Source organism: Canis lupus, chromosome 29, assembly GCF_003254725.2.
Source record: "Canis lupus dingo isolate Sandy chromosome 29, ASM325472v2, whole genome shotgun sequence".
Classification (NCBI taxonomy): Eukaryota; Metazoa; Chordata; class Mammalia; order Carnivora; family Canidae; genus Canis; species Canis lupus.
The window spans coordinates 21795645-21809596 of NC_064271.1; the positions used below are offsets into that span (position 1 = coordinate 21795645).

The 13952-nt window shown below is 41.0% G+C and overlaps 1 protein-coding gene and 1 long non-coding RNA gene across 2 annotated transcripts in view; one reads left to right on the top strand and one right to left on the bottom strand.

Moving 5' to 3' along the window:
• Positions 1–11254, bottom strand: part of LOC112678611 (uncharacterized) — a 33711-nt gene extending 22457 nt beyond the window's left edge. Inside the window, exon 1 of the long non-coding RNA XR_003147704.3 lies at positions 11069–11254. This is a non-coding gene — a long non-coding RNA (uncharacterized LOC112678611). The remainder of the gene's footprint in view (positions 1–11068) is intronic.
• An 854-nt stretch (positions 11255–12108) lies between these two features.
• Positions 12109–12695, top strand: LOC112678374 (L-lactate dehydrogenase A chain-like). The gene has a single exon (XM_049103692.1). The coding sequence runs from the start codon at positions 12159–12161 to the stop codon at positions 12678–12680; it is 522 nt and encodes a 173-aa protein (XP_048959649.1). The 5' UTR covers positions 12109–12158; the 3' UTR covers positions 12681–12695.
• Positions 12696–13952: the final 1257 nt, after the last annotated feature.

The window sequence follows — 13952 nt, forward strand, 5'->3', positions numbered from 1 at the left end:
CTTTTGGGAGGGCTGTATGTGTTTGTATATGTGAGCGTGTGAACATGAGTGTGTTTAGGATCAGGAGGGGGAGCCTGAATCATCCACTGCTTTTTCAGTTAAATAGAGTCATATATTATTAAAACCAAATATGTCTAACTCCCAGACTCATTAATTCAATGTTTAATGTTAGAATTATAATCTTATTGTTAAACTCAGGACAACTCTGTGAAGAGTCACAAAATAATTGTATGAAACCTTATGGCAAAACTACAAAGCTATCAGTAATTAATGCACATAAAAAGCCTTGCTGGGAATAATCATGGGTGATTTCCCTAAAAAACAGGTTGACATGCAACCTATTCTTTTTTCTTCCCTCAAGTTGTAGAGATTTTAAGAGTTTCTATTAAATCCCTAACATCCCCCAGATTAAAAGCATTCAAAATTATTTTTAAAACCTAAGGAATATAGAGTATCAGGCATTACAAGTTAAATGAATAGTTCCTACAATTGCTGTATACATTAAGTAATACGATTTCATATTTCTAAATTATACATGGTACTAGATTTATAGGCACAGTCGCATGAAGCATCTTTCACTTTTATTCACTTCAGTGTTTTCGAGGGTTTTCATACTACTCTATGAATGCTCTGAATGCTGCAGAGGAAAAGAAGCACAATCAGTATTTTTATGTTTTAAGATTTCTCATTTGGGTTATCCCGTCCTGTCCATACACGTAATAGCGTCAACATTTCATCTTATGCTGTGTTGAAATATTTTCAGTACAAACTCTCAATAAAAGCTAAAGCTTACACAGAAGTGGTAAGTCTTGTCTAGTGTCATCCATCTGCCTCCACATGCTTTCTTTCATTATATTTGCAAACGAGGTGTTCTGATTTCAATCTTGTGAAGAGGATATGGTTCAGCATACTCGTGTTTGTTCAGCTGTCCATCCTGCACCATTAATACAATGCCTTTCTCTCCCATTTAATGGTGTTTGTATCAGTGTCCCCATATCTGCTGCATTTTAACTCCATAAAAAGAAAATGTGATTTTGTATGAGTAGTTTTTGCTGATCAACTCTATATTTCTGCACCAATCAGCATACTTATATGCATGTAGTAGTCTGTACAATTGTTCAACATCAAAATACTTGTTTACTTTATGTCAAAATGTCTATAAAATTGCTGGCAGTGTTCTCCATTTCAGTCTAGTAGAATAAGCAAGATAGAAAATAAATGTGTAAATGAATCATCTGTGTCATTTCAGTTCTCTGCATGAAGTCACTTTACATTAAGCATGGCGCACATGCCCGCCCCACCCAGCAATCCATGGTTTCTTGACACCTCATTACTGACTGTTGAGGCGCATAGCTTTTGGAGGAAGTGTAGGATAAAACTGCTAAGTCTGGGGAAAAAATAAAAGCTGGATCCATTGCCATTAAGGGTACTCTCCTTTTCAAATGAATCCTTTCAGGCAGGCTACCGATGTATGTCACTTGCTTATGATTTTTGTTCAGTGCAAAGCACCTTGCTGGGACTCTGGGGTAAAATCATAAAAGAATTTCAAGATAGTCTCCCACAGCCATTCCTGAAATCAGTTCCAGACAGTCCTAATTCCTGCCCCCAGGGCCAGTCTGATCAGTATGTACCTATGCGGTTGCTCAGAAGTGCAGACATTCTGAAGAGCCCACACTTAATTTAATGCCCTGATTTTACCATCTTGATGTTCTTAATAATGTTTGAGCAAAGGGCCATCTTTTCATGTTGTATTAGGCCCCACAAATTAGATCTCTAGTCCTGCTTGACCAGTGAGGCAAATGATAAGACTACTAACTGAATCAGGCTCTCCAAAGCAAGAGGTTAACAGGTAGTGAGGAGACAGGCTTATTTGTTCAACAGACTCTTAGACAGCAACTACCATGTGCCAAGTCCTATACATATATTTTCCTATTTAATCCTGATAGTAATATCCTCCTTATTTTACAGAAGAGGAAACTGAGGCATTGAGAAATTAAGTACTTGCCCAAGGTCACCTAGGTAGTACACCCAGAAATTGAATTCAGGCATCTGGCTAGAGTTTGAATACCTGGCTGTGTTGGTCAATGCTGGCTTCCCATCAAAGAAAAATGCCTTATTCTGTCTGTTAATAGAGTACTGGGGACATGCATTATGGTCTTTACCTTAAAGACCTTTGCTGAATAGTCTAAAAGTTTCAAGGATGATACCTTCTGAGAAATTCCAACTCTCCACAGCAATGTTTTTCTGCTCGTAATGCCAAGGACACTTGCCTGAGTTAAATTAATGAGATGACTATAAATATTGAGTAAAGTATGGCCAGTGTATTTGTGGCCCAACACAGATGTGCCTACAGAGTTCCCAGACTCTCTATGCCCAACTCCTGCACTGTTGACGGAGGGGAAAGAAGTGACAAGGAGAATGGGCTGACCTTGGACTCCCTGTGCCTCCCTAGTTCAGACAGCACCACACATCTTCCTAAAAGCAAGAAGGCCCCGTCTGGCCATCATTTCACTTAAAGTGGAGAAACACACATAAAGGCTGCATTTTTATGGACATAAGAGGTTAGGGCTGATGATGTAGAGAAAATCAGTGTGAATTCTAAGAATTAGACAAGGAGTGATGTGCTCACTGCTCACCAGTCTGCAAAAGCCCTTCTGCTCTGGGCTAATGCTCAAGATACAAATCCATTGATGAGGACAGAGGGATCCCCAAAAGCCTACTGTACCCCCCACCCTCCAGGGTTAGCTGTGCCACCCAGGAGCAGCCAGTCAGTCAAAATGTCCATAGGAGTCTCTGATCATTCCAGAGGGTCAGCAGCGCCCCAGGTCAAGGGCAATCTAGCCACAAAAAGGCAATATAAATCTTCTCCCACATAAGTTCCTCCATTCTCTCTGCCACAGTACTTTTCCAGAATCCTCCTTTTCTGGAAATTCAAGAGAGACAGACTAAGAGAGAAAATAATGTGAAGTAGAGGAAGAGTCACATTCCCAGAATTCCACCTAACCAGAGAGAAATGGAATAAAAGCAGCACTCAGCTCCTCCCCCTGTTGACCTGGTTAATACAAAACTCTTGCACCTTTGATAGGGTCCCTTCTTTCTGCTGCAGTCTGCCCTATCCAGCCTCCACCCTCAGCCCTAGAAATGTGATTCCTCCAGTGCACAGTTTGGGCCACAAAAAAATGGAGGTAGAAGGGGGAAAAGAGCGTGACATCTAGTCTAAGAGAACTAAAAAGGATTTCCTTGCTCCCTTTCCACCTTTTCTTATCTCCAACCTCACGTAAGCAGATGGGTTTAACAGCGTGACTCAGGTGTCTGTGGAAGAGCAGAGAGAGTGCTGGAGCCCAAAGGGAGCACAGTCCTCACCCCAGCCCCAAGGTTTGCATTTCTCCACCTGAGGGCTCCTCTGACAGTCTTCTGAGGGCTCAAGATGATAGAGTCCCCCATCATGAACTTATAGCTAGATTTGCAAAGTGGTCAGCAACTCTGATCAGGGCAAATTTTGCACGGAAGCCTCTGATTACATTAGCTGAAACATTGTGACACCTCACATGACTTTGAACTTTATCAGTCCTTACATGCATACAAAGCCAGCGTGATGCCAGGAAGCATCAGCACAGAGCGTGAAATATCAGAACTCCTCACAATGCTCAAGGTTGTAATGAGACACAGGGTTTCATTCTGGCCTTGATAACTCACAAATAGCCTGGATGAACTTGAAGCACCTTCAGAGGAGAGTCACAACTACCTCTTTGTCCAAATCAAAGAAAATGGAAAAGGAAGGCTGACCTGAGCAACAGCAATATGCTCAAGGACAAATTTCTAAAAATTATAAAACCAAGGACGTCTGCGTGGCTAAGCAGCAAAGCACCTGCCCTTGGCTCAGGTCGTGATCCCAGGGTCCTGGGATCGAGTCCTGCATCAGGCTCCCTGCTCCAAAGGGAGCTTGCTTCTCCCTCCACCTCTGACTGCTTCTCTCTCTCTCTCTCTCTCTCTCTCTCGTGAATAAATAAATAAAATCTTTAAAAAAATAAAATAAAATAAAAATTATAAAACCATACTTAAAGACAGGAATAATACTCATATGATAACAAATATTTTGTTGAGTGATTTTTCTAACCATCAACACTTCCCTATTCAATTCATATCACATCTTTCTATGTTAGGCACTGTGCTAAGTCCAACAGACCCAAAATCAGTAAGTTGGAATCTCTGTCCCCCAAAGAGCCTGCCATCATCTCATCATGGGGACGGCAGATAACTGGCAGGAGTGTGGCCATCCCTTCCATGCCTCCAGCCCTCCCCCAGGTCAACCATTAATCATGCATTCTTTCCCCTAAACCAGGATGCAGGTTCAGAATACCACACCCAATTCAACCACAACCAGGCAGTCAGAGCTGCTAACCCCAAAATTATCTGGTGTTCCTTTATCACCAGACAAAGAACCCCCATGTCTCCCTCTACAATGAGAATCATGATAATTATTATTATGGCACTTGTAGAGCTTATTGAGTTCCAGACCCTGTTCTAAGCACTTTATGACCACAACCTTTTTCAGTCTTGTCTCTCTGAAATGGTTGGTTAACAGAAATTTTATGTGGTTGTCAACTCATTTAAAGAAAATGGGATAAACTCCAGTATGAGGAAATTAGATGTCCTTCAGACAAATTTTCCACAAGTGATGGATGTTTCACATTAGCGATAACGAGAAAGCTGGTGAGTCTTCTTTCCAGGATGTCTTCAGAATTAGGATAGATTCTCACCCAGCCATAATGAGAAGTGCAAACCTGTCTAAATGAAGAAGGACAAACCAGATGACCTTTCAGTGTTCTTTTCATTTCCGAGATTCTACAATTTGTGGTGCTCCAGAATCAAATTTATTTTTTACTAAAGACTGCGGTAAATTGTATTCGTTAAATTGTCTCCACATCCACTTAGCAGAAATGACAAATTAGTAAAGGGGGAGAGCAAGCAATTTGCAAAAACATATTTTTTAACTTCTATTAATCACATATCTACATTTTATGCTGAAGCACAAATCCTGTTTAGAGAATTACTCTCAAAAATGTCTCAAAGGAAAAAAAATGTCTCAAATGCACACTAGACATGATGCAAAGGTAAAGGCCTAGAAACCCAAGCAAACTAATCACTGTAACTTGTGTGAATAAATTAATCTGTGCTAAAATGCCTTAAAGTTGGCTATAATTTCATAACCATGTATTCCTTGTAGAAACAAACAGATTTTGCAATCCCAGTCATTTAAAAAAGAAAAACAAGAAATGACATTAGACATTAGAAATAAAATTTTTCAATTTTAAGAATTCAAATTTTTTGCTAATTGTAACACAGAAAAACATAATTTGTCGCATCTGGGTTTAGCAAGAAATTGCCTTGTAATGCCTCATGGTAGAAGTCATTTCCCAAAGTAGCTAGAGCTTCAATAAGAAGATCCCATTCCATTTCTTACCTTTAAATAATGGCATCCCAACATTTATGAGCTGTTACATGGAGCCATCTGACTTTATCTATTCTTAAACTTTTGTCTATAGCGTGAAGTCCTATCCATTAGGCTCTTGGTTCCCATCCCACTCCCAACCAGAACAAGGTTGACATAGATCTTCCGATTTCTGCTAAATAACTTAGGGAAACAACAAAGCATGTGCCAGCTAAATGGAGAGAAGAAAAGGAGCATAGGAGAAAGGAGAAGCTGGGAGAGCAATTTACAGACTTCCAGATCATTATCAAATCAAGAAATACAGGACAAGAAAACATATGAAGTCTTCTTTCTCTTCGTTGATAGAATTGCAAGTTTTTAGGTCTTCCTTTTTTACTTCTGCACAGCATTTTGGAAAAATCATAAGGGAAGAGAAAGTCTGGTGTATCATGAGTCCTGAGAATTGCAACCCTTAGAGACTCTACTCAGCCCCCAGCCAAATGCCAACCACATCACAATGAACGCTTGGGCTTGAACACCCTTCTGTGGCGAATGTCTCCACATGAGTGAGGGAGAGTCAGGGCAGAGGGAATAGGAGACAGAGTATTAAGCAGGCTCCACACCCAGTGGGAACCCAGAAGTGGGAGAAGCCTGGTAGTGCTGAATCTCTGACCCTGAGACCATGACCTGAGCCAGAGCCAAGAGTGGACACTCAACCATCTCTGCCCTCCAGGGGTCCTGAAAGGGCTGATGTCTTAAATGAGTCATACCAAACCGGGCTCCTTGTACCATACAAGGTCTTGTGGGAAAATCATAGAAGAAATAGACATCCTGTAAATTATCATCTTTTTTAAAAAAGCAAAATAAAAAAAATACTAGGACAAAGTGCAAGCGGAGTGCAGTGGTGCTGCAGGGGATGAAGTGCAGAAATTATATATGGAGAGCTCAGGGGGCTTCTTTAGCAAGATATGTACTAAAGGGTTTTTGAGAAGCCACCGCGTATAAGGAGATGAAAGCACCCAGCTTGTTCCAGATTATAGCAAATACCTCGCAGAGTGCATGAAGATGTAGAGTGGCTTGGGCTAGGTATAGAACCTCGAAAGTCATGCTTTCACTAGAGAGTGAAATTCCTTCAAGAGGAGAGTGACAAGGGCACCTGGGTGGCTCAGTCTGTTAAGCGTCTGCCTTCTACTCCGGTCATGATCCTGGGGTCCTGGGATCGAGCCCCACATTGGGCTCCCTGCTTGGCAGAGAGTCTGCTTCTCCCTCTCCCACTGCTGCTCCCCCTGCTTGTGATCTCTCTGTCTCAAATAAGTAAATAAAATATTTTTTAAAAAAAGGAGGAGAGTGACATGATCTGTCCTGAAGCAAATGAGACATTCAAGCAAAGAGGGCCAGGGACTTGAACGGGGAAAAGGGACCAAGCACTTGTTATTTGGTAAAGAATATCCTATGTGGGGGCAGCATCAGTGGCTCAGCGGCTTAGCGCCGCCTTCAGCCCCGGGTGTGATCCTGGAGACCCGGGATCGAGTCCTGCGTCAGGCTCCCTGCATGGAGCCTGCTTCTCCCTCTGCCTGTGTCTTCGCCTCTCTCTCGCTGTGTCTCATGAATAAATAAATAAAACCTTTTTTAAAAAAAAATCCTATGTGCTTCTCATGACTAATCTTATAGAATTATCACAGCAACCTTATGAGTTGGGAAAGTTCTCCTGCTACCCCCACTTCATAGAATGGAAACTGAGGCTTAGAAATTGAAACTGAGGGCAGCCCCAGTGGCGCAGCGGTTTGGCGCCGCCTGCAGCCTGGGGTGTGATCCTGGAGACCCGGGATCGAGTCCCACATCGGGTTCCCTGCATGGAGCCTGCTTCCCCCTCTGCCTGTGTCTCCGCCTCTCTCTCTCTCTCTGTGACTATGAATAAATAAATAAAATCTTAAAAAAAAAAAAAAAAAAAGAAATTGAAACTGAGTTTTGGCAGCAGGAATACTCTTCTAATAATTGAGATGAGGGAGGGATGGGCAAAATGGGTGAAAGGGAGTGGGAGGTACAAGCTTCCAGCTGGGAAATAAATAAGCCACCGGATGAAAGGCACAGCATTGGGAATACAGTCAGTGGCATTGTAATAGCACTGTAGGGCGACAGATGGTTACGACCCTTGTGATGAGCACAACATAACGCATAGAGCTGCTGAATCACTGTGCCATACACCTGAAATGAATGCAACACCCTGTGTCAACCATACCTCAATAAAAACAAATAAATAAAAATAAAAGATATTACAGCCCCCCCAAAAAATTTCGATGAGAAATAAGGGGCTGAACTAGGACCCACAAGACCCAAAGGGAACAAATATAAGAAATGGTATTTTAGAGAACAGCATTTTATATGCATTGTCTGCTTTTGTTTCCATTTGGAGACTGCATTAAAAGTGACAAAAAAAGAAAAGAAAGAAAGCGCACATTAGCTGTGCACTACCTGTTAAAACCAGTTCTTGGCCTCAACATTCCACCTCGGAGCCTTGTCCTTTGCTGTTCACTGCCTGGCCCAAAGTCAATGCCACATGCACTTAAGGCAGCACCCTATTACTGATACCAACTGTCCCACTCTGCATATGGTTAAGAAAACTGAGTTGTATTAGTAATACTAATACTAATGCTTTTGCAATAAAGTATTACAGAAGTCAAGCAATTTAATATAGAAATAAAAAAACTAATATAGAAATCAGGGCACAGGGATCCCTGGGTGGCGCAGCGGTTTGGCGCCTGCCTTTGGCCCAGGGCGCGATCCTGGAGACCTGGGATCGAATCCCACATCGGGCTCCCGGTGCATGGAGCCTGCTTCTCCCTCTGCCTATGTCTCTGCCCCTCTCTCTCTCTCTGTGACTATCATAAATAAATAAAAATTAAAAAAAAAGAAAAAAGAAATCAGGGCACACACAGTGGGACGAGCTAGGGAAACAAAGGGCAGGAAGGTTGCAACCTGACTCCAAAGCAAATAGCTCACAAATCTCACCAGCAAACTGCTACCATTCCTGAGTTTCTCTGAGAAACCAATTCTCCCAGTCTGCAGCAGTGAATGACATAGTACTCCCTCAGAGGTACGAGAAGCTGCAGCGCCCCTCCTCAAATACTGCCCCCCGCCCAAAAAAAAAGGGGGGGGGATCCCTGGGTGGCGCAGCGGTTTAGCGCCTGCCTTTGGCCCAGGGCGCGATCCTGGAGACCCGGGATCGAATCCCACGTCGGGCTCCGGGTGCATGGAGCCTGCTTCTCTCTCTGCCTGTGTCTCTGCCTCTCTCTCTCTCTCTCTCTGTGACTATCATAAATAAATTAAAAAAATAAAATCTTAAAAAAAAAAAAAACGCTGGCCTCTCTCACCACCACCTTCCATATCTCATGCAAATTCCTCTTGTTGGCAAATTCAAACTCAGAGTCATGCAGGAAAGAAGATTCTGGGAAGTGTAGTTCTTGGCAGAGGAAACCTGGGAAGAGGGTGGTAGTGATAGTGTGGGGTGGGGGGGAAGCTATCCCCAGTGAGAGCTCTCTTTCTGGGCCAGGCTCCTCTCTAAATTATTTTAGGTAGTTAAGGAAGAGGTAAAGTTTTTTTCCTTGAATCTGCTAGGTCTTCATTGCCTTTAACTCAAAATAATTCACATGCCACAGTGGCATATTTTGCAGTCAGGTGTCCTGTTCCCCTTCAACACAAAGTTGAGAACAGCCAATCCAGAAAAGAGCATGAGCCCTCCTCTAGAGCAGCACTCCATTCCTTAGTACATGGCTGGAGCTGCTGCTTCCTCCCAGAGTCCCTGGAGAACAAGAGTATTGGAAGGGGACCTATGCCTGTGAGGGGCCCTGAGATTTTAGTTTCATGAACTTTTTGGTAAAACTGTCCTTGGGATTCATAGTTCTTGCCATCAAGGAGCTCATAAGCCATACATTTTTGTATAGTTTAAACATATCTAGAGGCACCTGGGGGCTCAGTCAGTTAAGCATCTGACTCTTGATCATAGCTCAAGTCTTGATCTCAGGGTTGTGAGTTCAAGCCCTGTGTTGGGGTCCACACTGGGCATGGAGGCGAAAGAAAGAAAGAAAGAAAGAAAGAAAGAAAGAAAGAAAGAAAGAAAGAAGAAAGAAAATCTAATGACGCTACTCAAACACATGTGCACGCACACATTAAAAAAGATGAATGAAAGCCAAGACATAATTAAATATTAAAAATGATATAGAATGATATATTTGGAAACCCAGAAGAAAACTTAGAGGTCATCAAGCAGCTCTCCTCTTACATAGGAATTGAAAATAGAAGAAAATCTTGAAAAGAAATAGATACAATAGTACCCTAATTGAAGAGGGATAGGGTACAAAACAAAAATTTCACTTTTGAGGTTCTAGTAATAAATAGTGGGTGTGATTTGGCTAGGGTTATTTTAACAGACACTGGGAGGAGGGGACGAGTATGTTTTGTGATGTGATGTCAAAACGGAAGTTAGCTATTGCTTTCACTTTTCCTCCCTGAAAAATTATTCTACCCACCAGATTAAGTGAAGAGGAAGCAGACATTCTTTAGTTTTTAAATGTTCTAGATATCAAAACAGAAGAGTAAGATTTAGTGATTTAGAGATAATACTATGGTTAGTTATAAAAGAGTGTGAAGGGAAACAGAATTTGCCACCCAGAAATATGCCTCTTTGACGTAAAGGATTATTTTAGGCTGATTATTTTTAATAAACAGTAGACATACGAAAAAGGAAAAGAAGTTACTCTTTTGTAAAAGACATTTATATTTAAAGGGAAATCTCCATCTGTAAGAGTGTCTCCGTCCCTATACCAGGAACTTGGGGATGACTAAATCTCTAGAAATTCTTATTAATGGAGAAAGCAGACTTAAATCTGCACAATAACCATACCCTGCTTTACTGTACTTTGTACTTTCCATCACTGCTGCCCTCCTCATTCCCCACCTTCCCCCCCAACATCCTCTTTTTTCTTTAGCTAGAGATTATATATAAGGTGATGGTGTTGGCCATTGGGAGGGGCAAGATAGCCAGTTTTCCTGGATATCTTCCATGATATGGAGATACAAGAGATACACATTATTAAACTTTTTTTTTGGTTTTCTTCCTGTTTAATCTTTTTAATACAGAGGGGTTTCAGCTAAGAACCTAGAAGAGTGAAGGGAAAAGTATTTTTCTACCCCCACAAGGGAGATAAGAGTATGCATGACAACAGACACAAATACCACAGTGGTCTAATCCCCAGGTTAGATGACTATAGTCATGGAGATGTGTACAGTAAAATTTCAACTTATTAGAATTCTCAAGTGAATGGAGCATTTCTGCTAATATTTTGAGGAAAAATAATCAAATCAGAATGTACTTAACTCAGAAATAAGCATCTTTCACGTCTGTTTATCAAATGTTTATCAACCTCTGTTCTAGATTTAGGATCCATTCAGCCCTATTTTTCTTTTATCTAAACCAGGGTTTCTCAATCATTGACATTTTTGAATGAGTTATTCTTTGTTTTAGGGAGGTCCTGTGATTATTAGAATGTTTAGTAGCATCCCTGACCTTAACCACTAGATGCCAGTAGCACTCCCCAGTGGTAACAATAAAAATGTTGCCAGATGGTTGAGAATACTTACCTAGGCCAATGCCCATTAAGAAGGGAGATGCAAATGATGACACTGGGTTGTTACACCTTGAATCTCTTTCTCTGGTTAAGATTAAATAATGTTCTTCTTTACGAAGGAATGGAGGTCAGGAAGTACACATGTTACTAAATTTCTGTTTATTTTTATCTTGCTAGTCTGTCTTCTTATAGCCATCTAAAACCTAGATGGGTAAAGGAAAAATTATTTTTCCTCCCCTACACTACATTACTAAAAAAGATTATATTTTAGGTTAATTGAGAATTAACTATGCCATTATTCTTGGGTATTTCTATTTTATTCATTTTACTAAGGAATCTTTGCATGTAATCTTCCCTTTGCCTGAAATCTTTCCTGAACACAGGTGGGGTTTAAATAAATAAATAAACTAAATAACCAATAAGCATCGTAATCCCATGTGAGTAGTCTTATTGTTTCTTAAAATGGTAAAGTTGAGATTATTAAATTCAATGTCCTGTGCGTATTACATGACCCATTTAAGTGAAATAATTTAATAGATTTCTAACATCTCTACATTTTTGCTTAAATTTCTATGATCAGATTTTGTCATTCATGGTGATTTCCAACAGATGTACACTTGAGAATGTCCAAGTCAAAGAAAAGAGTAGAAGGATCCAGAAAAGTTGGAAGTAGTAAAAGAGTTAGGAAAAAAACCAGGAAAGAGGAAGAAGAGAATGGAGAACTGTCAAATGCTAGATAGGGATTGAGAAGGAGTGGTCACTGAATTTGTCGATTGATAAAGACCTCTTCATTAGTCCTGATCGCAAAATCTAGAATCTATAGAAAGAAAAGGTTGATAAATTTGGCAACATAAACTTTAAAAGATACTATAAACAGATTTGAAAGACAAACTAAGAACTGGAAAAACATATCTGCAACACATATAACTATAAAAGGGCTAATTTGCTTAATTTATAGAGAACTCTTCCAAATCACTAAGCCCAAAAGAAAATGGGCACAGAACCGGAAGAAGCAGTAAACAACAATAAAAGAATTCCAAAGGACTGAGTTGGAGCCACACCCAAGACGTGCACTCCCAGTTCCTTTTGGTTCTAAGTCCAAAATGGCAAATCTCAAGGATCAGCTGATTCAGAATCTTCTTAAGGAAGACCATATCCCCCAGAATAAGATTACAGTTGTTGGGGTTGGTGCTGTTGGCATGGCTTGTGCCATCAGTATCTTAATGAAGGACTTGGCAGATGAACTCACTCTTGTTGATGTCATGGAAGACAAATTGAAGGGAGAGATGATGGAACTCCAGCATGGCAGCCTTTTCCTTAGAACACCAAAAATTGTCTCTGGCAAAGATTATAATGTGACTGCAAACTCCAAGCTGGTTATTATTACGGCTGGGGCATTTCAGCAAGAGGGAGGAAGTCATCTTTATTTGGTCCAGTGTAACGTGAACATCTTTAAATTCATCATTCCTAATATTGTCAAATACAGCCCAAACTGCAAGTTGCTTGTTGTTTCCAATCCAGTGGATATCTTGACCTATGTGGCTTGGAAGATAAGTGGCTTTCCCAAAAACCGCGTTATTGGAAGTGGTTGCAATCTGGATTCAGCCCTGGGTTCCATTACCTAATGGGGGAAAGGCTGGGAGTTCACCCAGTAAGCTGTCATGAGTGGGTCCTTGGAGAGCATGGAGACTCCAGTGTGCCTGTATGGAGTGGAGCAAATGTTGCTGATGTCTCTCTGAAAAATCTGCACCCTGACTTAGGCACTGATGCAGATAAGGAACAGTGGAAAGAGGTTCACAAACAGGTGGTTGACAGTGTCTACGAGGTGATCAAACTAAAAGGCTACACTTCCTGGGCCATTGGACTGTCTGTGGCAGATTTGGCAGAAAGTATAATGAATAATCTTTTTTTAAATTTATTTTTATTTTTATTTATTTATGATAGTCACAGAGAGAGAGAGAGAGAGGCAGAGACACAGGCAGAGGGAGAAGCAGGCTCCATGCACCGGGAGCCCAACATGGGACTCGATCCCGGGTCTCCAGGTTCACGCCCTGGGCCAAAGGCAGGTGCTAAACCGCTGCGCCACTCAGGGATCCCTATAATGAAGAATCTTAAGCGGGTGCATCCAATTTCCACTGTGATTAAGGGTGTCTATGGAATAAAAGATGTCTTCCTTAGTGCTCCTTGCATCTTGGAACAGAATGGAATCTCCTATGTTGTGAAGGTGACTCTGACTCCGAGGAAGAGGCCTGTTTGAAGAAGAGTGCAGATACACTTTGGAGGATCCAAGAGGAGTTGCAGTTTTAAAATTTTCTAGTGTACCACGTCACTGTCTAGACTACAACAAGATTTTAGTTGGAGGTTGTAAATGTTGTCCTTATTATCTGACCTGTTACTCAAGTCATAATATTAAAATGGCCTAAGAAAAACATCAGTTTCCTAAAATTACAAATGGGAATGATTCACAAAACCCTGCAGCTATACCCTGATGCTGGATGACACCTGTCTTGTGTATTCCTAAGCTGGTTAACATAATATAGTTCCACCATCTCGGAGGCACCCCTGCCAATGTCATATATGCTGCAGTTACTCCTCAAACCAGATGTGTATTTACTGTGTTCTGTAACTTCTGATTCCTTTACCCCAATACCCAATAAGCCTCATCCATCTTTTTTTCTTCAGTCACATCCTGGGATCCAATGTATAAATTCAATATTGCATGTATTGTGCATAACTCTTCCAAAGGATCTATTTTGTGTACTATATATGTCAGAATATAGTGTACATTGCCATATAATGTAAAAAGACAACGCAACCAACTATCTGTCATACCAACTAAAATACCAAATAAATTTTGAACAGTGATAAAAAAGAATTCCAAAGGACTTTTAAATGCC